General features: G+C 40.3%; 1 protein-coding gene across 4 annotated transcripts in view; it reads right to left on the reverse strand.

Moving 5' to 3' along the window:
* Window positions 1–26,695, reverse strand: part of PTCH1 (patched 1) — a 90,353-nt gene that overhangs the window by 38,468 nt on the left and 25,190 nt on the right. For 3 of the 4 annotated variants that reach the window (XM_075931823.1, XM_075931821.1, XM_075931824.1), the window contains 10 exons: window positions 13,816–14,005; window positions 12,016–12,085; window positions 11,811–11,902; window positions 10,222–10,420; window positions 8,836–8,957; window positions 5,731–5,878; window positions 4,754–4,885; window positions 4,289–4,444; window positions 3,651–3,749; window positions 1,716–1,841 (listed from right to left, as the gene is read on the reverse strand). In XM_075931823.1, the coding sequence (XP_075787938.1) occupies window positions 1,716–1,841; window positions 3,651–3,749; window positions 4,289–4,444; window positions 4,754–4,885; window positions 5,731–5,878; window positions 8,836–8,957; window positions 10,222–10,420; window positions 11,811–11,902; window positions 12,016–12,085; window positions 13,816–14,005 (1,334 nt within the window). The remainder of the gene's footprint in view (window positions 1–1,715; window positions 1,842–3,650; window positions 3,750–4,288; window positions 4,445–4,753; window positions 4,886–5,730; window positions 5,879–8,835; window positions 8,958–10,221; window positions 10,421–11,810; window positions 11,903–12,015; window positions 12,086–13,815; window positions 14,006–26,695) is intronic. The other variant, XM_075931822.1, reaches the window with a different exon arrangement.

Consider the following 26,695-nt stretch of genomic DNA (forward strand, 5'->3'; position numbering starts at 1 on the left):
GGCCATGGAGTAGAAGAGATAATAAATAAGTTAATTCAAAGAGTGTTTAAAAAGGAAAAGGTTACTTTAATATATGTTAATCATTGTGTACATGAATACGTGTGAATCCTGAACAAAGTTTACAACAGTTGATCTTTGACACAAGTTACAAAATCATTTCTCTGTCAAGATCACACATAGGAGATGTAAGTGGCTTTCACAATTAATTGTATTTCCCCATCATCACCACCACAAATGAATGACTGCTAAAGACTCAAGAGTTGCTTCCCTAATTTTAAATATCATTTGGAGACACACAATGCAAAACAGAGATGCCTGTGTTTTTCTGAATTATTCACTATCAAAATGCCTAGAGAAGAAAAATAGTAAACAAATGATTAATGTTCAGTGGACTTGATGCAGCTGTGTAATCAGTGACTGATTTAGTTTCACAGCTCAATGCAGACATGCCTGAGCCTCTGAAAACTGCAATAATTGCCACAGGTATTAAGAAAAATTGCAGCCCTCACTTCCTCTGGAGAGGTCAGGGGTCAAGTAGAATGAAAAACGATTAGAGAGCCAGGCTACAACAGAAGAAAAATGACTATTGAAAAAGTACAGTTTCTCTGCTCTGTACCAAGGTCAGACAGTGCTATAAATTGCCTATGTGTTAAAGCAGTGTCAGAGGAGAACCTCCCAGAGCTCTCTTCAAAGAGCCCTTTAGCTTTTTAAAGGTGCTTCCTTCAGTATCTCTTAATATTTCATCTCTCTGAAAATATTTGATGACACAAATAAATGCAAAAGAGAGTATGTGCATATGTGTTTGTGTGTGTGTGTGAGAGAGAGAGAGACTTCCATTCATAACTTTCACACTTTCAAAGTAGTTGGACACATGAAATTATCAATATACTTTGTACCAATATCTGTTAAAAAGACATTGGGAATAAGGGATATGCCTGTTGCTGGGGTAATAGTTAAAGTGATAGCGATGCTCCTTGTTGCTGTCATTGCACAAGGAATTATACTCCCAGGCTACGTCTACACTGGCATAATTTTACGGAAATGCTTTTAATGCACTTTTTGCGGAAAAGCGTCCATGGCCAATCTAGACGCGCTTTTCTGCAAAAAAGCCCTGATTGCCATTTTCGCGATCGGGGCTTTTTTGCGGAAAACAAATCTCTGTTGTCTACACTGGCCCTTTTGTGCAAAAGTTTTTCGGAAAAAGACTTTTGCCCGAACGGGAGCAGCATATTATTTCCACAAAAGCACTGACAATCTTACATGAGATAGTCAGTGCTTTTGCGGAAATTCAAGCGGCCAGTGTAGACAGCTGGCAAGTTTTTCCGGAAAAGCAATTGCTTTTCCGGAAACAATGGCCAGTCTAGACACAGTCCCAGTCAGTAATCTTATTTTGTAGGCTACTATAGAACCTACTGCTTTGAGAGAGAGACAGAAAAAGAGAGAGAGAGAGAGAGAGAGAGAGAGAGATTTCTGCCTTTCTATTTTTGTGCTAGGAGACCATTTGGCTGGGTAAGGGTGCTCTTTCATTCTCCCGGTGAAAAGAATGGGTGTTGTCACTTCCTTCTATATGTGTGGCAGACTGGGGAACAGAAGTCAATGCAGTGGAATGAACAAGTATCAGGTACTGACCATTATACTACCAATGAGCTACTATCCGGGCCCTACCATGATATGAGCAGAATCATAAAAAACAACAAAACAGGATATCAACTTACTTGGAGAGAAAATGCACGTAAAGCGGGAATAGGAATTAAGGCAGCCATAAAGAAAGCAGTAACATTGCTGATAGATGTAAGGGCAACGCTTGCTCCTGTTCGTTTCAAACATTCACCTGTTCTATCCTGAAAAACATACAACATATCTTAAGAGTTCAATGAATTCAAGAGTACACGGCATTGGGGGTTTAAGGATTAGATACTGCAAATGGACTTGTGTGGTAGCAGGGAGAGAGCAACCTTGTAGATGTCACATGATGCCAATGACAATCTATTACAAGTCCATACTGAAATAAAAAACTACTGACTTAACACAACCTGAAAATAGAGCAGGCTCCACAAAGTGCTAACAATTCATTAGGGGGAAAAGAAGGCTTAATATGGCTTCAAAATTCAAAGATAAAGTGATGAGGAGATCAGATATCAAATATTTCTTTTACTAACTAGGTTATGTTTTGTATCAGTTCAGTCACTTTTCGTTTTAAATATTTTTCAGATAAAATAAAAATGCATTAAACCAATGATTTTCAAACTATGAGTTGCAGCCCAGTACAGGGTTGTGGAATGTCAGGCAGTAGGTCTTGTTGCTGAAGGGGGATCAAGTAACCAGCGGGGGTGCTAAGGCAGGCTACCTGCCTTTCCTGGTACCGCAGACTGTGCTGTGCCCCAGAAGCAGCTGGCAGCAGGCCTGGCTTCTAGGTTGGGGGGGCGGGGTGAGAGAGCACACAGGGCTCTGCACACTGCCCCTGCCCCGAGCACTAGCTCCACACTACCAGGTTGGTTGGGAACCTGCTGGTTACTTTTGGGATGCAATGTGGTCTGGTGCCAGGAGAGGCAGGAAGTTTGCCTTAGCACCCGCTGTACCATTGACTGGAAGCTGCTCAAAGTAAGCCCTTCCTGCCTCAGCCCTGACACACACACACACACACACACACACACACACACACACACACACACACACACCTCACAAAGCCGGTACCTTCTCCTATCCCCCAAAGCTCATCCTCAGCCCCATCCAGAGCCCACACTCTAGTCAAATTTATGTTGGGTTGTGTGTGTCAACAATTTTCGTCAACTGGGTCATGACAAAAAAAGTTTGAAAATCATTGCTTTAAACTCAGGCTAAACTATGTATCTACATGTCTTAGGAAGCATATAGCAACAAACGCAGGACCACATAAAATTCTTAATTTGTTAAAAAACAACAAAAAAGGATTGTTCGCCATCCTACCAGGTTGTTTTCCATTGGTTTTAAAGCACATGATGACTACAAGTAAAGGAGCTTGTGGTGCTTGTGTGCCAAATGACAAAAGATCACATGGAAGACAGTTTGTATAAAATAACAAACAAGCAAATGCATGTTTGGTTTTTTTTGCACAGATTTGTAATTCACATACAAAACTCCAAACTGAATATAAACCCCTATTTAGAGGAAGAATACTGAAAAAATAAGAGGATTTGAGATTTCACAACACTCATGTGCTAACAATTATATGGTATTTTCAATTATCACAGCTTTATAAATAAAATGGAATTACGGAACATGCATAAGTCAAAACAAAAACCCATTCAACTAATTTATTTCTATCGAACAATTAAAATGAGTGTTTGGTTTTCAAATTTATTCCCGTTTGCTCCTTGATGTCTTAAAACTTTAAATGCCAAAATATTTTAGCATTTTAAGGTCACAATCCTATATTCCTTTCAGACCCCAAAACATACATTTACCTTAACTGGAGTTATGAGTGTACAGAAGAGAAAGGGTTGCTTCCTCAATTATCTAATGCATCGTATATAAATATTAAACTTCTAAGTTAAAATAATCAAAACAGTTTTCTCCCCACTCCATACCTATAAAAAGACCATTAATCTCAATCGCATTCTGTATTTCTGAAGCTTTTCCTTTATTTGCCCCAACTCCTATTTTATCATTACCTCAAATGGAATTCTCTTATTCTGCCCCATTTCACTAAATGCATGTGCCAAAAGGAAAACATCATCTACTCCAACTCCAAGAGCAAGAAAAGGCAAAACCTGTGAAAAAAAAAAAAAAATCAAGGAATCTGTTATATTACACATATGGCCTATCATGTAGCTAAATAGTAAAAGGCTAATTAAATAATATTCCAAGCACACTCTAAACAGGAATCCAGGGGCGGGAACAAAACAGCTAAAGGATAAAGTAAGGCTCCTTTTGCATGCAAAACTCCCACTGAAGTCAATGAGAGATTTGGGTGGACAAAGAATCCTGGATTAGATCCCAAGTGTGTTTTGTTAGAACTTGGTCAGCCAGATACTTTCAGACACAAGAGCAAAATGTCTGATCCCTGCAGAAATCAGTGCACAGGGGTCTGCCTGTGTAAAGCAAGTTGCAGGATTGGGGCCCTCTCTCTTTAACACCCACCAGGAGCACTATTCTTGCAATTTCTCACAGTGAAATGTGAGCTGCTGGAGGAAACAAGTATAGAACTAAGCTCAGCATTTTTATTTCATTTTTTCAAAGTGACTCTGATGGGTTTATTTACTAACAGAGCACTTGTAATCTAACAGCAGACTAAACAGCTCTTTAATACCTGAGTTGTGGCAGCATTAAAGGAAATTCCAATCAATGAGCACAGTCCCAATCCTGCAGCCACTGAGAGTGCAACCAACAAGACTCCTGCCAGCCCCACGGCACCCTGGGACTTGGCGCAGTCCCACCGCAGCATGGTTAAACAGGCATAGGCAAGCTGAAAGCAGAACAATGGGAAAAAAAACAAAAGCAAAACATTAGAATGTGCCATATTCTAATGTTTCCCTCCCCCTGACCAAAAGCTTGCATACAAAATACATTTTTAAAAGTGTACACACTTTAGAGGTGGTATATAAACGAACAGGTGATACTCATAAGTCAAAGACACTCAAATTGCAAACTTTCAATTTCATCCTAAGCATTATGAAAATGGCATGACTCCATAAGCTGGAGTCACTCATGCACATGTATGTTAAAAGCAGATAGAACACTAGAGATTGTTAAATAAAATTTACATTTATTTTACCATTAATAAGTAGCCGCTTGCAACTCTTATAACACTGACATCAGAAAATGATTTTAGAATGTCATCCAGAGTAGTGGTAGTAAAGGAAAGCACTTTCTGAGTAGAGTTTTGTGCAACACTTTGATGAACAACCTATGAACAGAAATGTAACAATAAACATTAATATATGAAGGGGATACATTATGAGCTTTCTGCACTTGAAGCCAATTATTATATTAATTGTTAGCATTAAAACATACACCTGTCAGGCAAGATTTTGTTGTCCCTCCTTGAAATCACAAATGTATTTGGTGCTTATTCACTGCATGCTATTTATGATCAAGTTAGAATGTATGTCTTGCTGGGAAGACCATTGCAATCACAGTTCATTCAGAACAATTTTAAGTATTGACATTTAAGGCTTTTCTGCTCTCCTCCTTTTCTCTCTAACTCTGTAATTGACTTGTTATATCAGTTTTGCCTCTAATCCAAAACAACAAATTCGTAAGGGCACTCCTCTCTTTCTTCATTGGCTCGCTACTTTAGGGAGGTCACAAGCAGCTCAGCAGAGGTCAATGCCTGGGAAACAAAGGCCAGATAATGTCACATGACCTCACCAATGGGACTGCAGCTGTGAGGAGATTCTATAGCTAGCTAATGTTTTCCAGACACCTTTCCCCAGTAATCACACTGACCAAGTGCTTTTAAATTCAGGCACGCACTTGCATCTTTAGTTCATTTCGAATCGTGGCAAATCAGAAAAATGTTCTCAATAAAAAGGAACAAAAAATAAAGAGTACCTTTTCTTAGTGCACTCATATGGGATCAGCCAAATAGTTATATTAAAAAGAAAGAAAGAAAAAGAGTATTTTAAAATATTCTGTTGTAGTAAATACATTATTAGTTTAAAGCCAGAACAGACCTATACAGTAAGCATCTTCCTTAATGGAGTATTATAAGATTTCACAGCATGATTTCCAGGTGAATTAGTATTTTACCTCAACATACATCCTCTGCCAGGCTTCCAGAATTGCGGCTGCCTTGTCTTCATTCCAGTTGATGTGTGAAACATAATCATACCCCTTGAAGTGTTCATACATTTGCTTAGGGGTCATTAACTGAAACATGGTCTGTAAAGCCTGAGCACTGTAACGGGAGGGGGAGAAGGAGGAAAAAGGTATAAAACTAACATTTTCAGGAATTGATTTTGAATGAGAGCCTTAAAACAACTTGCAAAAATGTTTTGCTTCTATAATGCATATCAAAATAGCACCAGGACAATTATTCTATTTAGTTATTCGTGCTGCTGTATTGATATATACAGTATATAAGGCCACTAAAGACAGTGAAAGCTTTGCCATGAACTTCAGTAGAATCAGTTTCAGGACTAAAAGGATATATATAACCTTACAAATCTGTTATGGACAAAGGACAAAAATTAAATTAATATCAATTTACTACAGGTTGACCCTCTCTAGTCCAGCACGCTTGGGACCTGACCAGTGCCGAACCAGAGATTTTGCTGAACCACGGGAGGTAAATATTGTCTAGCACAAGGCTGGGCAAGATACGGCCTGGGGGCCAGATTTGGCCCATCTAGCACTTTGATCTGGTCTGCAGACTGCATATATGGCTGCTTTCTATTTACATCCTGCTTCCCGTGCCACTGAATTTCCAGGAGGTGGCTGAAGCAGCAGGATCCTATTTAAATGGCTCCCGGTTGCGATGCTACCCCAGCAGGAGCCAGATCCGTGAGCCTTTTAAATAGCTACAGCAATCCCAGTTGGCTGCAGAGCACCCTTTTGCCATGAGGCTTTTGCTGTGTTTTTAATTCAAAGCCTTTGGTCCTCACAAGTCTGGGAGAAGGCCAGTCCCCAGCCCCGCCCCTTCTACCTCAGGCTCCTCCCCTTCCAAGGGTGGAGCCCGCCTGTGACCATGTACCAAAATTCATTAAGTGGCCCTCCTGCAAAAATTATTGCCCACCATAGTCTAGCAGCATTACCAACACTTCCCACTGCTTACTGGGATCTTGGAAGACATTTAGGGGTAAGTTAAAGCTAAATAACAGCACAGAACACTGAGAGCCAGAACTGGTGGCAGTGAACAACCTTTATGGGACTGTGGGACACTTGGCCACAACCTTGATAAGTGGACATCCAGCTAACTAAAATCATACTGGACCAGTGATGTTGTCAGATCAAGTGTACTGGACTCGCGAAGTTCAACCTATATCTAATTTTTAATATTGCACTAGGGAGGGCAGAGGACTAGTTGTTTTCACCAGATACTGCACAATGTAGCAAGTTGTCGACATTTCTTCATCTAGTGGCTCTGGGATTTTTGTTTTCCTTAGGGAGAAATGCCAGGCAGAACTCTTGACAAGCAACAAGAATTACTCAAAGGCTGATTACTTTCACCAAATTTTTGGTCTTCATTTAACATTATATAATTGTAACTAGCACACATAGCCATCCAAGAAAAGACCTTACATGTTTCACTTTAGATACATTTTTGGCTATTTCTTTTAGCAGTTTATCTTTCCAGAATGTATTAAAAATTCATTAAATATAAAATAAAACCTCCTTAACACTCAGTGTAAAAACTGCAAAATGTTCATCAAAATTTCTATTTAAATATCTGCATGTAATTTTAACTTCTTGCTGATGCTTATTTAATGTCTCAGAATAAACACATCTATTTCATTTTATTTTAATGTATAACCCGTATCTTAAACTTCTGTTACGCAACATATGGAAACTGACCACACGACCCACTTTTTCCCAGACTGTTCTGTTTCTTCATATGATTTGCTGGTGTGCCAAGAATTCTTTTGAGATACCTGCCAGATTCCACAATTTCTATTCAAGATACGCTGCCATACAAAGTAGAATTTGCTCTCAGGTGAGTGCTCTAACCATTATCCTATGGGATATTCTGATGTGGGGCTCCCTCAGCCTCTCCTCTTAAAGTGCAGTACAGTAGTTAGAATGCTCGCTGGAGAAGTGGAAACCCCTATTCAAATCCCTTTTCATCAAGAAGAGGAAGGGCTTGAACCTTTGGTCTCCCACATTCTGGCTGAATACCTTAATCAATGGGTTAATGGCAGGGGTGGACCCGGGGACCCTGCTCCAGCAAAGTATGGGCCTGCTGTGCTGCTAGTAGTGGTAGTGAAGGCTCCTAGGCCCTTTTAAATCAACAGGTATGTGCCTGCACTCCCTCCTACCCCCAAACTCCTTTCCCTGCTCCAGCCCAGAAACTGCTCCCAGCATCCAAACTCCAACCCAGAGCCTCCACCCCTAACCCTTTGTGAAGCCAAACACCCTCTCAGAGCCTTAGGCAGATGGGGTAAGGAAAGAGTTGGACCCATTCTAGACTGGGTACTACCTACGTTTCTACAAATTTGCCACCCCAGGTTAATGACTGTAAGGGAGATGTCTCCTCCTCCTCCTCTCCCTATCCTTTGGATGTTTTGTGTAGATCTAGCAGTCTCTGAGCATGGCTACTGGATTGGATACTGCATGTAAGTTGGTGGAGAAGTGGCTGAAATCTAGGTTCATGAATTTCAAGCACAGATAAGCAGCTGCCTGAAGCCTAAACTTAGGCACCTAAAAGTTAGGGATTGCAACACTAAGCATCACACTAAGTCCCTTTGTGGATATGGTCTTAAGTAACCAGAAAAAGCCCTCCACTCTGAGGAATATGTACAGGTCTGTTGGGTCAGAAGCAGCCAGCAGTGACCACAGTGGGCTTCTCTCTTTTGCACAACAGTGCCACAACTCTAAAAATATCATAATAAAAGTGCCTCTGTTTTTTGTTTTGAAAACATATGCAAGTTGCACATACTGTTAAATATTTTTAAAAATGTGAATAAATATCAAGCTGAACATGTGCCAAAATCATCCCGATTCAAGACAGCACTGAAATGCCTATTTAAACAAATCCTTAAACACATACTTAAATGCTGCCCTTAAAGACATTTTTCTGAAACTGGAACTAAAATACACATTCACTGATTTTAGCAGGCAAATTGTTTTGTACTATGTTTTAAAAAACCCACAAAAGTGTAACTCTCAAGAATGTGTTTTAAAATTGTGTGTGTTTACCTGATAAGTTTTCCAGTACCATTCTTGACTGTTCCACCTACAATCAATTCTTCCTGCCAGTGCATGTACTTTTTTGACAGTCCATAACATCCACCACTCAAAACAAGGGCCACATCAAGAGGCTAAAATAAAATTATTGATAAGTCATCCAGCCGTGTGACTCAGTAGACAAATCATATTTGACATCAACATCTAGTACAATGGAATAAAGTAAATTAAGAGGTCAAATGCTAGAAGCATACGTACTAAACAGAACAGCTTTCATGATTAACATTCCAGCCAAGAGCTGGATCTAACCAAATAGTTTTTCATGAGACTTCAAAGGTTAAACCATACCAATTTTATATGTTAGGTTTCTTTATTTTTACACTGTGTAAAATACAGATTAAGTATATATTTATATGACAGAAACTTCCCACTTGTAATCCTAATACTTAACGAATGCTCTGAAACACAATGTTGACAGTTCTCTGAATAGCCATGTTTGACTTCTCTGTTAATATTCTCAACACAATGCAGTAAGTACTCATGGAGACAGTTGAAAATGATTTGGGTTGGCCAATTGGCTCCCACTAACTTTGGTGAGCTGGAAAAGATCTTCAAGTACATTCAATTCCAGATGAGACTGTCAACAAGTGAACCTCATTTTTTTATTACAATTTTATTTCTTTTCACAAGCTTTTGCCTGTTAATGTGTTTGTATGATGACGAAGTGGGTTGTGAAAGGATAAAATCGAAATGACACTAAAGTACTGGCTTGAGTCAAGCTTTGCACAGGTATTCTATCGGATAGAAGACACAAGCCCCTTCCCCACATATGCTTCTACAGAGGAACAATGGCTAATCATAATTCTTATATGCCGAAAGTACAGTAGAATTCATTCTCTTACTCGTATTCTGATTTTACACTTATGTAACCCTACTGACTTGAGTTTGGTTTCTCAATTCTGGCATCACCAGATTTGTCATAGCGGATTGGCAGGAGCAGGTGAAGTTGAGGCCCTGGACCTGCTAACCCGCTGCAAAGGTCAGCAAAACTGGCCCAGCATGGTACACCATATAAGTGTGTAACAGCAGCTGTGCTCCTCCAGCACTCCAGGAGTCACGGTGCCTGCCTGAGGGCACAATGACTACTGGTGTTCCAGATGTGATAGTGTATCTCTGAAGTACAATCCTCTGTCATGGCTGCAGAGTCATAATCTGACTGAGTATATGGGTCACAGTATTTCCTCAGAGACTGAAGAAAGTTAGCAGCTACTGGTTGAATAATAAAGACTGCTGGGAAAAATGAGACTTGTGTTGCTTTTAAAAATATCATTTCTTTCCCTGCATTCTGCACATATAACCACTTTCCTGAAATAGTCCACAGATGATAAGCAAGCTTACTTTGGTCGAATTTTTGTTGGGGGCTGTGACTGGACAATCAGGATCAGTAGGATTCAGGCAAGGTCGATCCATATAACCATGACCAACCTCTGCTTTATTCAGCATCTCCTCCCAACTCTCTACTTGATAGTTTATTTTTTTTAACTCTTCCAAGAATGCTAAGGGGTCAAAGTTTATCCACTGCAAAGGAGGCTTCCCTCTGTAAAAGAAATTAGAGGAAGAAAGATGGAAAATACATTGAACAAAAATCTTTCTTTTTTTAAAAAAAATCTGTATTTGTACAAAGGCTAGAATGCTATTTTAGTATTTTGAGCTGTAAACTACTTTAGGAAACTATTTTATCAAACAAAATGTATATTTTATTTAATTTATTTATATATTTTCGTCATGTAGTCCTGATGCAACCTTATGTAAAAAGCCTTAGCTTTTTCTAAAAAGGGCATATTTGCATGTTAATTAAATATTTTCACATAGCCACCTTCTCCCTGCCCCCAAAAGGCAGACAACTGCTGCTTCAAAGCATTAATACTAAAAGGGGAGGGTGGAAGACAGAGAGGAGAAAGAATTTCACAGAGTGTCAGATTACCGCTCTTTTAGTCTAATAAATATTTTTTAAATTTAACCAAATATCTGATCTTTATTATCTCTACTAGTGCTGTGCTCCTTCCAATTCTCTGACAGCTTTGCAATCAGCAAGCAAACTCCCTGCTGCCCCAGCCCTCACCACTATCCCTGCCACTTGTCCCACCCCCCACTTTTGAATTTGTGATGTTGATAGACCAGAAAGGCTTTTGGCTGCCTTATTTTGTGGTTCAAACCACACTGTATCTGCTTAACCAGGCTTAAGTCATTATTCCAAATCTCCCAACCAGAAAACACAAAACCCCTTATTTCCCCATCTAAGACTGTAAACTAAAGGTTAGGAGATGGCCATTGCAAATTGCTTTACAGACACATGCAAACCAGGGCAGAAACAATAACTCAAATGCTAGCTCTTGCATAATTAACCAAAAATGTCGGCACAGATTAACAATTAACTCTTTGAAGGATTGAGTGCATATAATATCACACTAGCACGCTGTGGAAAAACTTCATAAAAGATACTATTTTTGGTTTCTTTAATGATCTACTAAACAAAGGATTAGCTTTTTACTCTTTAGGGAAACTTGAGACTTTACTCAAGACAACATTCATTTATCCACAGCTAAACAGAATTCTCAGGGAATTCTTTTGTGATTTTCAAGGACAACAAACGTTTATTTCCATAAAAGAAAAAAAAAACTTTAAAAGCCCATAAAAATGAAGCATCTGAATTTTCTTTTGCATGTCAATGTCATGGTAAAAATAAATTAAGATTAATTTGATGCCTTATAATTCAACTTCTGAGGAAAAATAAAATAAACTTTATGGAGCTCTTTTTGGTCAAGTAAAAAATAAAATACATTAGTGATGAGTTAGAAAATGTGTAGTTTTCTTTTCCGTTCAAGCAGCATCTAAAGAAACAATGGGAATGGAATGCGAAAATTTAAACAGTTTTTCAATTAAAAAAAAATCATGGACTAGAAAATTAAACAAAACAATTCACTTACAATAGATAGGCAGTCCCTGCCTGTAACTTTGCTCCCTCCCAGAAGCAGTCCAAAGGCGTAATGATTAAACAAGGATAAAGATGTTCTATAATCTGTCAAAGTTAGAAGGGGAAAAAACACATGCATTTAGGCCAGAACACAAGTGGAAGTTATTAGGAATTGTGGAGAAGTAAAATGTGTATAAACCAACTCATGCTATATCTACCTGGTCCATATACCCTGCTTCTGTGATAAGTTCTCCTGATTTAAAACATAAATGTTCCAATTTCCATTGTCTATAAAAAATATAAAGAACAAACATTTTTTCCACAATGAAAAAATTGTATAAACACACACACTTTTAAAATTGCAGTTTACACATGTAGATGCCTCACTTCTAGGTAGCTACAGCACTGAGAAAGGGAGGTCTCATCTGGAGTTGTATTCCATACCTCGCAGTACCTAGGCCTTTTTCAGACATTTACCCTGGGAGAGTTTGTGTTAGGTATGGCAAACAGTATGTACAAAACTCATTAACAACAATGGGTTTACTCTTGGAGCAATGTGTTATTTAACATGAATGAAGGCTGCAGGATCTTGCTCTAAGTGGGACTGCTTATAGCATAAGGCACTAATTAATAGGACTAAAGTGGGGTCAAGCAGGAGGGACAAAATCAGGTTCAGGAGGCAGGAATAATGTCAGCCCTAACTCATCAGTACTGGAGAGTGGGAGGAAGAGTCAGAAGTCCTACTTTGCAGTATAGCTGTATTACAATTGCCATCATCTCAGCTCCCAACACTTGGGGAAGTGAAGGAGCTATCTTTTAGATGGCTCCCCTAGAAACAAATGGGCAGAAAGGGGCAGGGTTTAAGTAGGTCCCTGGCTGTGCCCATGCTAGACACCTGCCGTAATGCACAACAGTCTATCAGATTACTTCTCCAACCAAAGAGAGGCAGAAATTGAGCCTCAGCAGGATACCTAACTATATATCTAGTTCAGTATTGACAGCTGATACAGGCAGTCCCCGGGTTACGTACAAGATAGGGACTGTAGGTTTGTTCTTAAGTTGAATTTGTATGTAAGTCGGAACTGGTACATATTGTAGGGGAAACTCTAGACAAACATTTCTCCAGAGCTCAGTTTTATTCTCCCACACCTCACTTCCCTCAGTCCTTTATTCTCAAGCTGAGGTGTCTGCTGAGAAAAGCCGCTCTGCGTCTCCCTGGTCTGCTGGGAGGGGGGGGGGGGGGGGGTGCTAGCTTTGCGTCTCCCTGGTCTGCTGGGGTGAAGCAGCCAGTGCGGGGTTGCCTCACCCCGTTTGTAAGTAGGGATCCGATATAAGTCGGATCCATGTAACCCGGGGACTGCCTGTACTTATAGTTAAAAATCTCCCTTATTACTAGACACATTTAATCCTATTACCACACTTCATTTATTTTTAGGTAAACCACTTAATGAAGCAGATCTCAAATACATTAAGAACCTGTACACGCATCCAGAAACCCAACTTTGTAACTTTGTGTTGACACTAAATCAGCAATTGGGAATCCATTTCCCATCTATCAGTATAGCCCCTGTTCCCAAAATTTTGGAATGTTATCTGCACTAGTGTCCACGCTCATTACCTGTTTCCTTCAGATGCCAATGAAACAGGGAAGCTCCAGTGTGGAGGGCCTCTTACTGCTCTGAATTCCACCAATGAGGTGCTAGTACCACATGCAGGTTCTGTGGTATAAAGCCATCATTACTTTACCAAGCAATAGGCCTCATACTGCAGCACTACTCATGTGAGTAAGGGTTTCAGGATGAGATCCAATGCCTCTTATCTTTGCTTCATTTACTGAGACCCAATCACTCAGTTACCATAGAACTCTTGCAATCAAATACAAATAAAAATGCAGTGCTAATGGAAGATGTTCTGAATTGCTAGCCTTTCAAAAATGGGCATAAAGCAAAGCATAAGTGTGTAACAATCTACATGAGTTGCCACAGAAGATTAGAAATACCTTTGGTTCACCACCTTACCTGTTGTACATATAAATGTGTACCCTGCTGGCTTGAAGTGCAGAGTCAAGGTGCTGTCTGAGTGCTTCTGTTGTTAATACATTAGCACCATCTTCTTGTGGTGTCTGAATCATGAGCTGGGGATTAAACATGGCCTCTTCTCCGATCTTCTGGCGTGTGTAATTTAACTCCCGACTCACTCGTCCACCAACTGACAGACAAATATTTACAGCTTTGTATTAGCCAATACTTTACTCTAGATTCAGATTATGAGAACTCACAGGTCACTGATGAAATTTGCTATTAAGTATGGAATACACAACAGTCAGTTTTGGGCTGAAATAGTTTTAAAGCTAATATTAAATTAATTTTGCCAACAATGTAATAATAAAAATATTCTCCATAGGTAGTACTTTCTGCGTTTAGGAAAAATGTAAAAATATTGCTAAGGTAGGTTCACATAATGCGATGAATGTTGAGGGCCTTAGAAATAATCACCTAAATAAGAGCAATCCACTCTAGTGGTCTAATAGCTACACCATGTGCTGCCATGCAGTGGATCAGACTTCAAGGACAAACTTTGGTCCTAAGTCCATTGAGGCTGTATAGCCCCGTACTCCATATCAAGAGATGGCAGACAAGAGAAAGAGAGGAGGGAATGTAAAACTGATGGGCTGTAAAGGGAACCATATTCAACCTTTCTTGACATACAGAACTAAACAAGAGTGGGAAATGGGTGAAATCAGACCCTGAGTATTATCTTCCTACTAGCAGCACCAGACCATTCAGACAAAGAAACCAATTCATATTCATTTCATGTTAGACACAACCTTATTCCTCACATAATCCAACTGACATCAGTGGGACCCCTTGTGGAGAAAAGGGTTACCCAGTCTAAATTACAGTACCAGAAACTGGCCTTCTGTAAATAAAGAAACCTCAGCTTCTTTCTGTCATGAAGTTTGCTTAGTTTTGAATTCCAGGAAGCAAGCAGTCTTTGGAGAAGTAAATAACTGTTTGCACAAAGATCTTGGTTCCTTTTCTCCAGCTATTTTCTCCAGTGTATTACCTCCTCCACATTGTTATAATTCATACCAGATCACAACCATCATTAGCAACAGACACTTTACTTTTCACACCCCAGTTGCTAGAACAAAGCAAAAAATATTTCACAGGGATTCTTCATTCATCCCAAATGAAGACAAATAACATAAAACACTCTATGTGGAATTCTACCCAAGAATTATATTTACTATTTCTCCTTTCTGAGTTTTGTATACTAAGTGAAGCACAATTAAATGCAAACACAAATCAAGCTGTGCAATCCAAATCAAATTATTGATCTAGACTGAAAAGCTATTTATCACACAAATCCATTTTTGAAAGGCAGATAACTGCACTTAGAGCAGTTGTTAATAAAATATCACTGCTTTCTGGATTAAGTTAATAATATCCCTCACTTCCCTCTCCACAGGACAATGCTCTGTGTTACTTCAACAAAGTTTGACTGGGCTTGCATAGGTGCCAATGACACACTTTTTATGTGTGAAAATCAACAGTTCTTAGAACAAAAGTCAGTCTCCTGCACTCCTTTCTAGAATTCTTTAGATGAAACCCATTCAGGACTGAAATTGCCTCTTCTTTATGTTGCTACAGCATTCAGCTCAATGATACCCAATCTAATTAAGGCCTTTGGGTGCTACGATAGCATAACTATTTAGAAGTTTCAGAGGAGTAGCCGAGTTAGTCTGTAACAGGAAAAACTTTAAAAAACAATGAAGTCTTCTGGCACCTTAAAGACTAACAATACTATTCTACCATTCAATTCTTGGATCAGTACATTTCCGTTTGGAATCACTGGAATTTAACTCCATTTTAGCCAACAGCTCAAATCTAATGCAAGACATTCCCCATCTCTGCTGAAAGTGACCAACTGTTTACTATCAACAGAAATGATTGCTTCTTAATCAAGGTGCTGTCAAACTATATTAACCTCACTGGTGAAGGCAAATTTAGCTAATGAGAATGATATCGTATCTGTCAGTTGACGAGAAAAGGTATTTTTTTGCTTACATTCAACATCAGAAATACAAAATAGTCCAAGAAAATGGACATATGCCCCGGTATGCTGAAAATAGTACGTGCAGCAGCATTCTTGTTAAACAGACATTGCACCATTTCTTAATTTATTCCTAGCTCCATTTAGGATTTCATTTATCTCAATAGGATTAAAACATGGTATATCAGAGTACATTTTAAGTGATGTAACAATACAAACCTATTTATAAATTAGATTAAAAAGGAATAATCTGTTTGACTGCTAAAGATAGATATGTATAGATAACATATGTATAGTTTGGAACAAATCATTACATTAATGATTTTTCAACATGTCCAATGAGGAGAGGAATAAGAGGCAAAAATAAGGAACATTTTCTATCAACTATGTGTCTATATTCATTTTAAGGATTTAAAGACTTCATGATTAGTGTACAACTATGTCAACCCCATGTAGTCCACTCTTGACTTTCATCGATCCACAGCTAGTACTGAAAGCACTCACGGAAGGCAGACACCATTAAAAATGCCACTAACTTCATCTTGAAGCTTTCAGCCTTATTATGCACCAAAGCTATGCTAATACCTCTCAGAACATGCACACTGTTGTGTGTCATTCTTTATATATATTAAACAAATAAATATATACTGCAAGCATCAGAAAATTCCTTCTGAATAAGAAGCATTATGGAAAACTCTGTTCGTCATCAAAATTATAGTCTTTGTCTGTGTGTGTCTTTTTTCCTTTTATATAAAGTGTTTTTATGTGGGAAACAAGAATACTTTTTAGTCAGATCTCTACTAATTTAAAGTTGTAAGGGCCTAAATATGTCAATGGCCTATCATAACAATACATCTCATTTTACTTACATGGAACAAATCAAAGAAAATTTTGGTGTGATGATCTGATGATAAAATCCTTGACAGTCACTCTCATGGTTTTATATATTAAAGCCACCTGATAGCATTCTAGTCCCAAATTATATGATTCCTTATGATTTAGTGTCTATACAGCTGAGTTGGTAGCATTATTACCTCTAAGTTGGAAGACAGATTTAAGTGTATGACAATACTTTTAGAGATACCATCAGATTCTAGGTGGCTGCGTGGAACTAAGATACCATATCCCTTTCTCAAAATCCAGGGTAATAAAATCAGTGCACTTGGTTTTATTATTTCTCTCTTAATAAATCAGTTTGTAATACTCAAGAATGTGTATGAAATCTAGTGCTGAATGTAGGATGACTCTGCATTTGCATTCACTCCCAGGATCTTCCTTGCCATCACACTTCAAAATAAATATTAGTTTTCGTGAGATGTGCTAGACTGGCATTCCTGAAGAAGACTGAAGTCATCTCTTCATGCGCAGGACAGCTACAGAACAGGAAGTACTGTGCAAGTGTCTCTCATAGTGTCTTGCCAAAATACTTCAGACTTGACCTTGAAAGATCATCCATATTAGTACAAAGTAATTCACTTTCCATGCTCATTAAGGGCCTGATTATGCTTCTGTTGAAGTTAATGGGAATTCTACTGATTTTTAGTGGGAGTCAGGTCAAGTGTAAATCCTTTTACAGTCTCCTGAGAAAGGCAAAAGTGCTAATTGTGATGTGGACACTAGTCCACTAAAAATGAACTAAGATTATCAACTTTTTTCTGAGACCAATGAACAGCTGTCAGGTGGTAACAAGTTTTAGTCTTTCTTAACCTCAGGCAGATTTGAACCAGTGACCTAGAGGTGAAAGGCTCTGTATCTTATTACCAAGCCCCTGAGCCACACTCCCAGTATCTCAGTCATCACTTTGTAAAGTGCTTTACAATACCTTAACTATGAAGCACCCTACATAAAACTAAATTCTGCTGTCTTATATATCTCTAAATACTGACATATATTTCCCAAAGACAGTACAACACATCAGTACTGAACTCTTTTCATTCTAACTACTGTTCTATATTTGTTTTCACTTTGGCAATTTCTAACTGCCAGACTTTCCCGATTTACTAATAGCCTCAAAATGATTATGTAATTCAATTAATACATACATTTCAGTAAGATTAACTTACATATACCATTGTCTTAGCTATACCTGCCTCATAAGCAGCCTCAAACATTAATGCATTACATTAATACTTCCTGAAAGCTCTCTGGAACCTGTTAACTAGAAATCGGAATTCCCTCTGGAAAAAGTAATTTTATTAACAAGACTCTCTTCTGCTACAAATTTTGACCCTAAATCATAGAATGAGTGATAGCCAAAAGCACTGTGCATTAATTAACTGTCTACCTTTTTGTTCGAGAAGTAAAGATTTCTTTTTCAGAAAGTCATGTAGTGCCCCTTTTCAAATGAGTGGTATTAAAGCACTGGACATATTCTGAGATTTATTTTTAAGGTAAGGATAGTTTTTGATAATTGATAATTACCTTTCATCCATTTGTACTGTAAAATGACTTTAAATGATTTAATGTAAGCCATCTCCCAAAGAAGACCCCTATAAACCATATAATTTTGGACAAAATATAATATTTTTCTTTACGTAGGACTGAATTTTTACACAGAGGCAAATATTTTCAAAAACGACTATTGATTTTGACAGCGTCTACTATTTGGTGCTCAGCTTGATGCACCTAAATGGGGCTTGTTTTATCAGAAAATGCTGAGTGTCTGTTCTTTTAAAATAATGCCCCTTAACAGTGTCTCCATTTGGGCACCCAAAAATGAGGGCACCCTAAATCAACAGTGACTTCTGAAAGCCATACCTGAAAGTTGTGAAATTTTAAGCACATGGCACATTACATTTTTCATTTTCAATACCATATAAATCTTCATTTTAGATCATTATGGACTAACAGTGTTGGTTTGCCATCTATTTTGAAATGTATTCTACCTAATACAGCATATGACATCGAAATTCTAAGTATATGTCCTGCCTTCATGCGCTCTTCTCAACCCCAAAAAAGATATATAGCTCCAGTCTGATAAATCTTTTCATATTCAAAAAGGCATGTAAAGGCAAAGCTTCTTTTCCTAGCTCTTCTTAAGTGTTATAGAGTGCTCTCATTTACTGTTTGGGCAATGCCAAAAGCAAATCCCCAGCAGTGTTTGATACTAATTACGACCTCAATAGTTCAGGCAACTACTTTATAGTAAAAACAGGGATTGGGGGAAAAAAACAAAAACAACAAAAAAAAACCACACACACACACACCCCGAGAACTAAGCCAAAGTAACCTAGCTAAAAAATAGCTGTGTGGCCCCAACCACGAAGTTACACCCTCCATACCCCTAGCAAGTTAAAGGAATAGAACGCTAGTCTATAGTATCAATTTGTCTACTCTCTTTTTAATACATTCTCAGTGTTCAACTCATTACATCTCTTTTGTTTATACCTTCTTTTCCCTTCCTGACTTCACTTTTCATGACTATGAAAAGTTTGTAGTGCAGCCTTTCCATCATCTTTTCTTTCAAACTGTTTTCTACTTCCTCCCTATTTTTCCTCGCTCCTTTCTTCTCTCAAAATCACTCTAAACACATACACATCATACACTTTTTCCCAACTTAATCCATCCGATTTTGCTCATTCTTGCTCACCCCATAGCCATATATTAATGCTCCAAGTTTTACCAAATGTTTATGAGTCAGAGGACTAAATCAATTGAAGGTCATTACAAAAGATGGTAGGGTGCCCCCCAGTTAGGATGTTGGCTTCTTATCCAATCCAGTGGCTGAGAAAAAGGTAAGTGCTGTTATTCCGGACAATGTCAGCAATTCTCTATTCCCCTTTTACCCACTCTGCAACCTTTTCTGGATGGAAGGGAAGAAGAACATTTTTGCCTTCTCTCTGTTTCCCCTTCTCCCAACTCTCTTTAGCCTCTGGCTGCTCTGATAGTAAGTAGGAAGTGTATCCATTATCATACCTCTCCTGTTACAGTAGGGGAATGTACTGCTCTAACCTTTGCTCAGCTGTCTGATTACTGCTCAGGGGGTATTAATCCTCACCTATTCTCTGTTTATGTCCTCCTCATACATAGGGCTGCAGCCGTTAAGGGCTTTTCCAATCAGCAGTAGAGTGAAACTGATCCAGTTTTGTAATAACTATGACAGAAGCCTACTGGTAAGACAGAATGATCTTAATTTACCTGCCCTTACACAAATATATACCTGTCACTTGTCAGGTGGCAGTATCCATTGTCTCCCATGATATTTTCTTTTTTATTACTATTAATTAAATGCAAATAGAACCTATCAACTGGAAAGATCAGCACATGTGATACTTTCAATTACTATTCAAGCAGAAGCCTCTTGAATGGATATCAGGGAGAGAAACTCCCCTGACTAATAAGAGGATTATCCTGTATCTTACAGAACAGCTGTCAATAACTACTGTTTCTGACCCAACAGACACTTCTTGTTCTCAAAACAATTCCTGTGGTAGTGGCTCGTTTGGCATAGGAAGTAGATCCATTATCTGAAGTTTATTATTGGGAGATCACGGTGCAGATACAAAATTTGTATCCATACCCGCATCTGTGTCCACAAGAAATGAGCTGCAGATATTCACACTGACACCCACAGATGCAGATACTTGTGGATATAAAGCAGATATCCACAAATTTGCAGGCATCTAGATACAAAATCTGTATCCTTATCCACATCATATTCACAAAAATGAGCTGTAGATATCTGTAGACACATCCACAGATGTGGTTCCCGGGATATAAGGCAGATTTCCACAGATTTGCAGGACTCTAGTTATTGGTGGTCATCATCTTTTCCAGTCAGGGATTGAGTGACCATTGTATTATTACTGTCAGCACAAGGGCACTGTCAGAAGTATTCTCGATGTCCATGAGATTCAGAAAGTCAATGTCCTCCGTGGTATTGCTTAGATATTTTTGTTCCTTCTCTGGGACTGACATTCAGGGAGCAGACGGTATAAGATGTTATGCTGGCAGAATGCCGGGCATTTTCTGTTTGAAATCCAGTATTCTCTCCCACTTGCAAAGGTGGCAACTGGCATGTTTGATGAATTATTTCTTCTGTTGTGTACTCTTCTCTTGTAACTACTTCAGGGTGCTTCCGGTTTATGAAGAACTTTGGACACTAAAATCTTTGTTCTTCTGCCCACAAACTTCTGAGTTGGTGATCGTAGTGACGCAATATGAGGCATGCTACGATATCCTAATGGTATGGCAAGTAAGTATCATTTCAATCAGTCACTGTTTTATTAAAATTAAGTTGTTTACTATTTGTATAATCTTTTCTGCTTGCCCATTTGACCGTGCAAAATAAGGGCTCAATGTGGTGTATCTGTACTCATATATCAGAAAGCTCTGCTGAAATGAGTTACTCTTGTACTGTGGGTTATTATCAGCTATTAATTGGTATTATTATACCAATGTGATCAAGGTATGATTTATAGAGTCATTAGTGTCATTTGATGTATTGTGCAATAATTCAATTAAAAACCCCCCACAAAATAGCTTTTCCCATTTAATTCAAACAGCTCTCTGTCAACCTCAGATTAATGGCAATCAGCAATATCATGAAGTGTGAGTGATTCTTTTGCTTATACTTATTGCATATTATCACCCATGAATACCCTATCTTCAATGGCAAGTAGGTTTTTGGGAAGGTTGGAGCACCTGCAATCAAGTACTATCTTTGACAATATTCATTAAAAAGGTTTTCAGCAACATCTGAAACAAAAGGTATAGTTTTTGGACCTGAGAGCAGCATATGAAAGTCTGGCACATGGGGCTTAGTCCTATTGTCAAGAGTAATCCCAGCATGGACAGTCAACTTTGTTGACCTTTGCTCTGCAACAGGAGTGTACATGGAAGACAGAGTTAGCACATGGAAAAGACATACCAACAGTCCATCCCAAGACGCTATGCTGGCGCCAGTGTTTTTCAACCTGTGCACAAATGACCTTTTGCTCACTTCAGTTAGTCCTGCAAGTTAACATATCCAAATGACATTTGCTTAGATACACAAGCATGAACTTTTCTAGAATTTGCAGATGCCCTAAATGTTGACTTGATTGAGATAGCAGAATATTGTAATCGGGTATTTACAAGTATTTACCAGCAGTTTTGAGTGTATTCCATCTTTACAAATCCAGAGCAGATCACAAATGGATTATCTTTCCCCATAGACATCACTTGAAACATGAATCCTACCCAATCTACTTCAGAGATAAATTACTGACATGTCTAAACTGTCAGAGGAAAACTGCTGTTAAAGATGAGGACATGCAAAAACCTTCTAAGCAAACTGGCTGGCACTTATGGGGAACAAATGCTCAAGCTAGATGATCATCCTGTTTAGGACCTGTTACGCTGCTGCAGAATACTGTGCTCTGGTCTGGCTCCATCTCATGTCAGGTTGGTCGATCCACACTAGCACTGTAGCTCCTCAGGTTAAACAACATCATTCCTCCACATACATCTGCCAGGAGAATGCTACCACCAGACTCATTGAAAAGATCAGGGCAAATGAGCCTCCCGCGATACACAGACTTCTTTGGCCACTGAGAGCATGCTTGTCATCAAAGGTATCCATTGTGGGCACACTTACACTGTCCAGATTTCTCTGCAACATTGATATGGCATGAAGAAGTTTCTGCAGCCAATGTCAGAAACCATTTCTTATAAGTGAGCTGACCATGGGTGCATTTGGCTTTGATTTCCACTTTACTTATGGATCCTTCGGAATTGATTTAAATGGGCCACACACTTCAGGCCAAAGAGAGGATCCCACATGAGGCTGTGGCCAAAGGCAGACAATGTCACCCACTACTGTCGACTGCTCTCTGACCAGTTTTGACAGCGATTTGAGGACTTTGCTTTTTACTAATGAGGCTGCCCCCCAAGAGAGAAGCTTAGCAAGCTCTTCCTCTGATAAGAAGAATGGCAATATACATGTTTGGCCAGAAGACGACACCCAGCATGCTATTCTTTCGCATCTCGGTATGCATGGGAGCACTGGCTATGTTTCACTTTTCTGACCTCATATGGTGCCACATTGTGACACACAGTTCTTTTCATAGAATCCTATCACTTGTAGAAATTTCATCACAACAATCCCTAAAGTTTCATACTGAGGAATGCATGGAATTTTTTTTTCAGCTATCCATCTAGAATTACTTTAACATATTGATGAAAGTTTTAAAGTAATTTTTGTGCATCTTGTTTGAGGCTCAAACATTATTTCAGAAACAGTTAAACTGAGTCGTATTTAATTTAGCAGCTTTCTGCTTCCACTGTTTAGAGGTGCCCTTGATAGTATATCCACTATATTTATTGAGCCTAAATTTGGTGTATGAATTTTTCAATAACATCTAATTTTACCATTTGGTTATATTCTGAATTTCCTTCATCTCACTATACTAACAGGATTTTACATGGTACATTAATTTTTAGCAACTCACTAGGACCCATATAAATGTGTTCTAGTTAATTTTTAATACATTTCTGATGTTTAAACATGCCATCAAATTATTCAAGGACATCTCTTGTATTCCACTCTGTACTCAAGTTACATATCCGTCTGATCATTGCAAGCTGCTCTTCTCCCTTGGCATGTTTTGTGCTGTTTATTGATAACAAATCTGTTCTCTGCTACATATTTACTCATGTGTTCCACTATTTAGATGCACCCCATCTCTTTCACTGATTGCTTACGCTTTAATTTGGGAAGGACAGATTTCATTATCCCTTTCAATATTAACTATTCTTTGCAAATTCAAGTCCATTTTTCACACTTATCTCATTTTGATCTGGGTATCAATTGTATCACACTAATTTGGTCCCTAAATAGTCCACTTGGTACTATGCCTTTTCACATAACTTAGCTTATCACAGTGGTCAGAAGCAACGTTCCCTCTAATTTTTTACATCCATGTGTGGAGTGAATTTTTTTGCATGCATCAATATGGAGGTGACATGTGACACATCACCTCCATATTGGTGTACATAAAGTTCACTTCACGCATGGACATTTTCTGGTGGGGGTGGGACTGGGAGGTTCAGAGTGTAAGAGAGGGCTCAGGGCTTGGGGGCAGAGGGTTGGTGTGGGGGTGTGTGTAGGGTGAGAGCTTGCCTGAGGGTGTAGGCTCTGGGATGCTAGAGGGGATATGGGGCTGGAGCAGAGGTTTAGGCTGCAGGGGGTGAGAGCTTTGGCTGGAGGGGGTAGACTCTGAGATGGGGCCAGGGATGAGAGGTTTGAGGTATTGGGTGGGCCTCAGGGCTGAGGCAAACAGTTGGAGTTGGGGGGGGGACTCTGACCAGGGATGTGAACTTTGGGGTGAAGCTGAGGCATTTGGTGTACAGGAGAGTATTCCTGGGGTACAGCAGAGAGAGAGGATTACCCAAAGCCCCCTCTCACTGCAGTAGCTTGGGACAGTTGAGTGGCACCTATCCACAGCTGCAGCATCTCTGAAGGGAGCAAAAGGGCTCACCATGGGTCAGGTCCGGTCAGGGATGCATCAGGAGCCAAGGGAAGTGCACCTGTTCTCTGGCTGTGGCAGGTCTGGCTGTGGCTTGTGGAGGGGCACCAGTCCCCAAGCCTCTGCCCCAGCCAGTCTTGGCCTGGCTGGATTGTGGTGCCAGTGCCCTGCCCTGGCTGCAGCAGACCCAAGCCGGCCTGGGTTGGAGGTAGGGTAGTGGGGCCTGTCCCCTGGCTGCAGCAGGGCTGGGCTGGGTCAGAGGCAGGAGAGGGCTATCATGGCAGGTCCTGAGGCGGAGGAGGCATCTTACCTGCTGCAGCCCTTAACAGTTGTATGGCACTTATTAGGCAGCTGCACAGCTTAGAGGGAACTTGGGTCAAAAGACTCACCTGGCATAGAGATTCTTGTAAAGAAAATAAGTCTTTTCCAGGTGACATTCAAGATCGCATTGAAATGTTAGAATAGCTTTGTCTAGCCATTTACAGTCCTCTTCATTTTCCCTGCAGGATGCACTTTAAGGGCATGTCTAGACTACATGGCTCCGTCAACGGAGCCATGTAAATGAGTTTACTAGACATAGGAAAATGAAGCGGCAATTTAAATAATCGCCGCTTCATTTACATCAAAATGGCCACCATGCTATGCCGATCAGCTGTTTGGCAGCACAGTGGGGCAGTCATGAAACATAAAAGCTGATCTCCTTCATGAAACTTGGTCTTTAGCAGAGGTAGCTAAAAGGCCCTTTGCGAGCTGGATCCAGCTCGCCAAGTGAGTTGATCCAGCCCGCAGAAGCCCTGCCACCCTCCCACTCCCCAGGCCAATTTGGGCCTGAGGGTGAAGGGAAGTGCACAAAGTTTCCTGCGCCACATGCTCCTGGCAGGGTAGGAGGAGGCTTCACTTTCTCACCTGCCCCCAGGCCAGTAAGGGCCTGGGAGAGCGTGTGAAGTTTCCTCTGCCCTGCCCCGCCCTGCAAGGAGCACGCAGTGCTTAGAAGTGCCACATGCTCTGGGCATGGCAGGAGGAGACTTTGCACACTTCCCTGCCCCCAAGTCCTGATTGGCCTGGGGGCAGAACAGGGAGCATGCAAAGTCTCCTCCCACCGCCAGGGACATGGGCACCAAGGGGGAACTTCTGGGAGATGGGGGGTAAAGGCGCTCCCCCATCCCCAGACCAATCATAGTTGGTGGGTGGGTAAGCAGGGAAGTATCCTGGCCCCACCCCTTCTGGAGCAGCCCGGAGCCACTTCAAAAAATTTCTGAAGTGGCCCTGGCAAAAATTTATTTATTTATTTAGTGTGCTTTCATCTCATACTATACAGATTTCATCAGCATTTCTCGGGGGGGGGGGGGGGTGTCCTGATACAAAAAGAGGGTTGCCAGGTTATTTTGGAGGGGGGCAGTATTCTCACCCTTCTATGCTGAGTGGCTAGACAACAGTAGCTGCTGACCATTCGCCCAGCTCTGAAGGCAGCACCCAGCCAGCAGCAGCAGAGAAGTAAGGGTGCCACTATCATATCTTATTTTGTGCTGCTGCCTTCAGAGCTGGCTGGCTGGCTTGATAACTACTGACCAAGGGGCCCACTCTGAAGGCAGCAGGATAGTCCCTCAGAGGAGTGTGGGGTATGTGGCAACCCCTTCTGCCCTAGGCCATGCCCCTGCCCCAAAACCACCCCTTCCCCTGCTCCACCCTCTTGTACCATTCCCCAAAGCCACTTCCCCAAGATATAACCTGGAATATTACTGGGAGGTTGGGGGGGGGAGGGGGCTAGCGCATCACTTGAGGGACCAGAGCAAGCTGGAGCCAGGGAACCAGGACTGGGACAGTTAAGTGGAGCTGAGAGATGGCAGTGGAGCAAGCTGCGGCATTACTCTGCTTCTCAAAGAGTTCACACTGCCATAATGTGTGCAGGACGGGGGGGGGAGGGGGATGCCTGCTACCACTTCCAGCCTCCGTCCTCCTCCCCTCCAGATAATCACCCAAGCCACCCTGGGCCCTGCAGGTTAACCTCTATCTGGGAAGCCATCCTGTCCATAGGACAGTTAAGATGCTACTGTGGGGCATGCCAGTCTTATTTGTGTGCTGTGGCTACCTTCAGAGTTGGGCCCATGACCAGCAGTCACTGCTCTCTGGTTGCCAGTTATTAAGACAGCACTGCCAGTGGTAGCAGCACACAAGTAAGGGTGGCATTACTATGACCCTGTACAATAACCTTACAGCCCCCTCCCTGGAGTCTTCTTTTGGGTCAGGACCCTACAATTATAACAACATGAAATTTCAGATTTAAATATCTGAACTCGAGAAATTTATGATTTTTTAAATCCTATGATTCTGAATTTGACCGAAATGGACCATGACTTTGGTAGGGTCCTTCCTATTAATTAAATTAAAGTTGCAA

This window comes from Pelodiscus sinensis, chromosome 6, assembly GCF_049634645.1.
Source record: "Pelodiscus sinensis isolate JC-2024 chromosome 6, ASM4963464v1, whole genome shotgun sequence".
Classification (NCBI taxonomy): Eukaryota; Metazoa; Chordata; order Testudines; family Trionychidae; genus Pelodiscus; species Pelodiscus sinensis.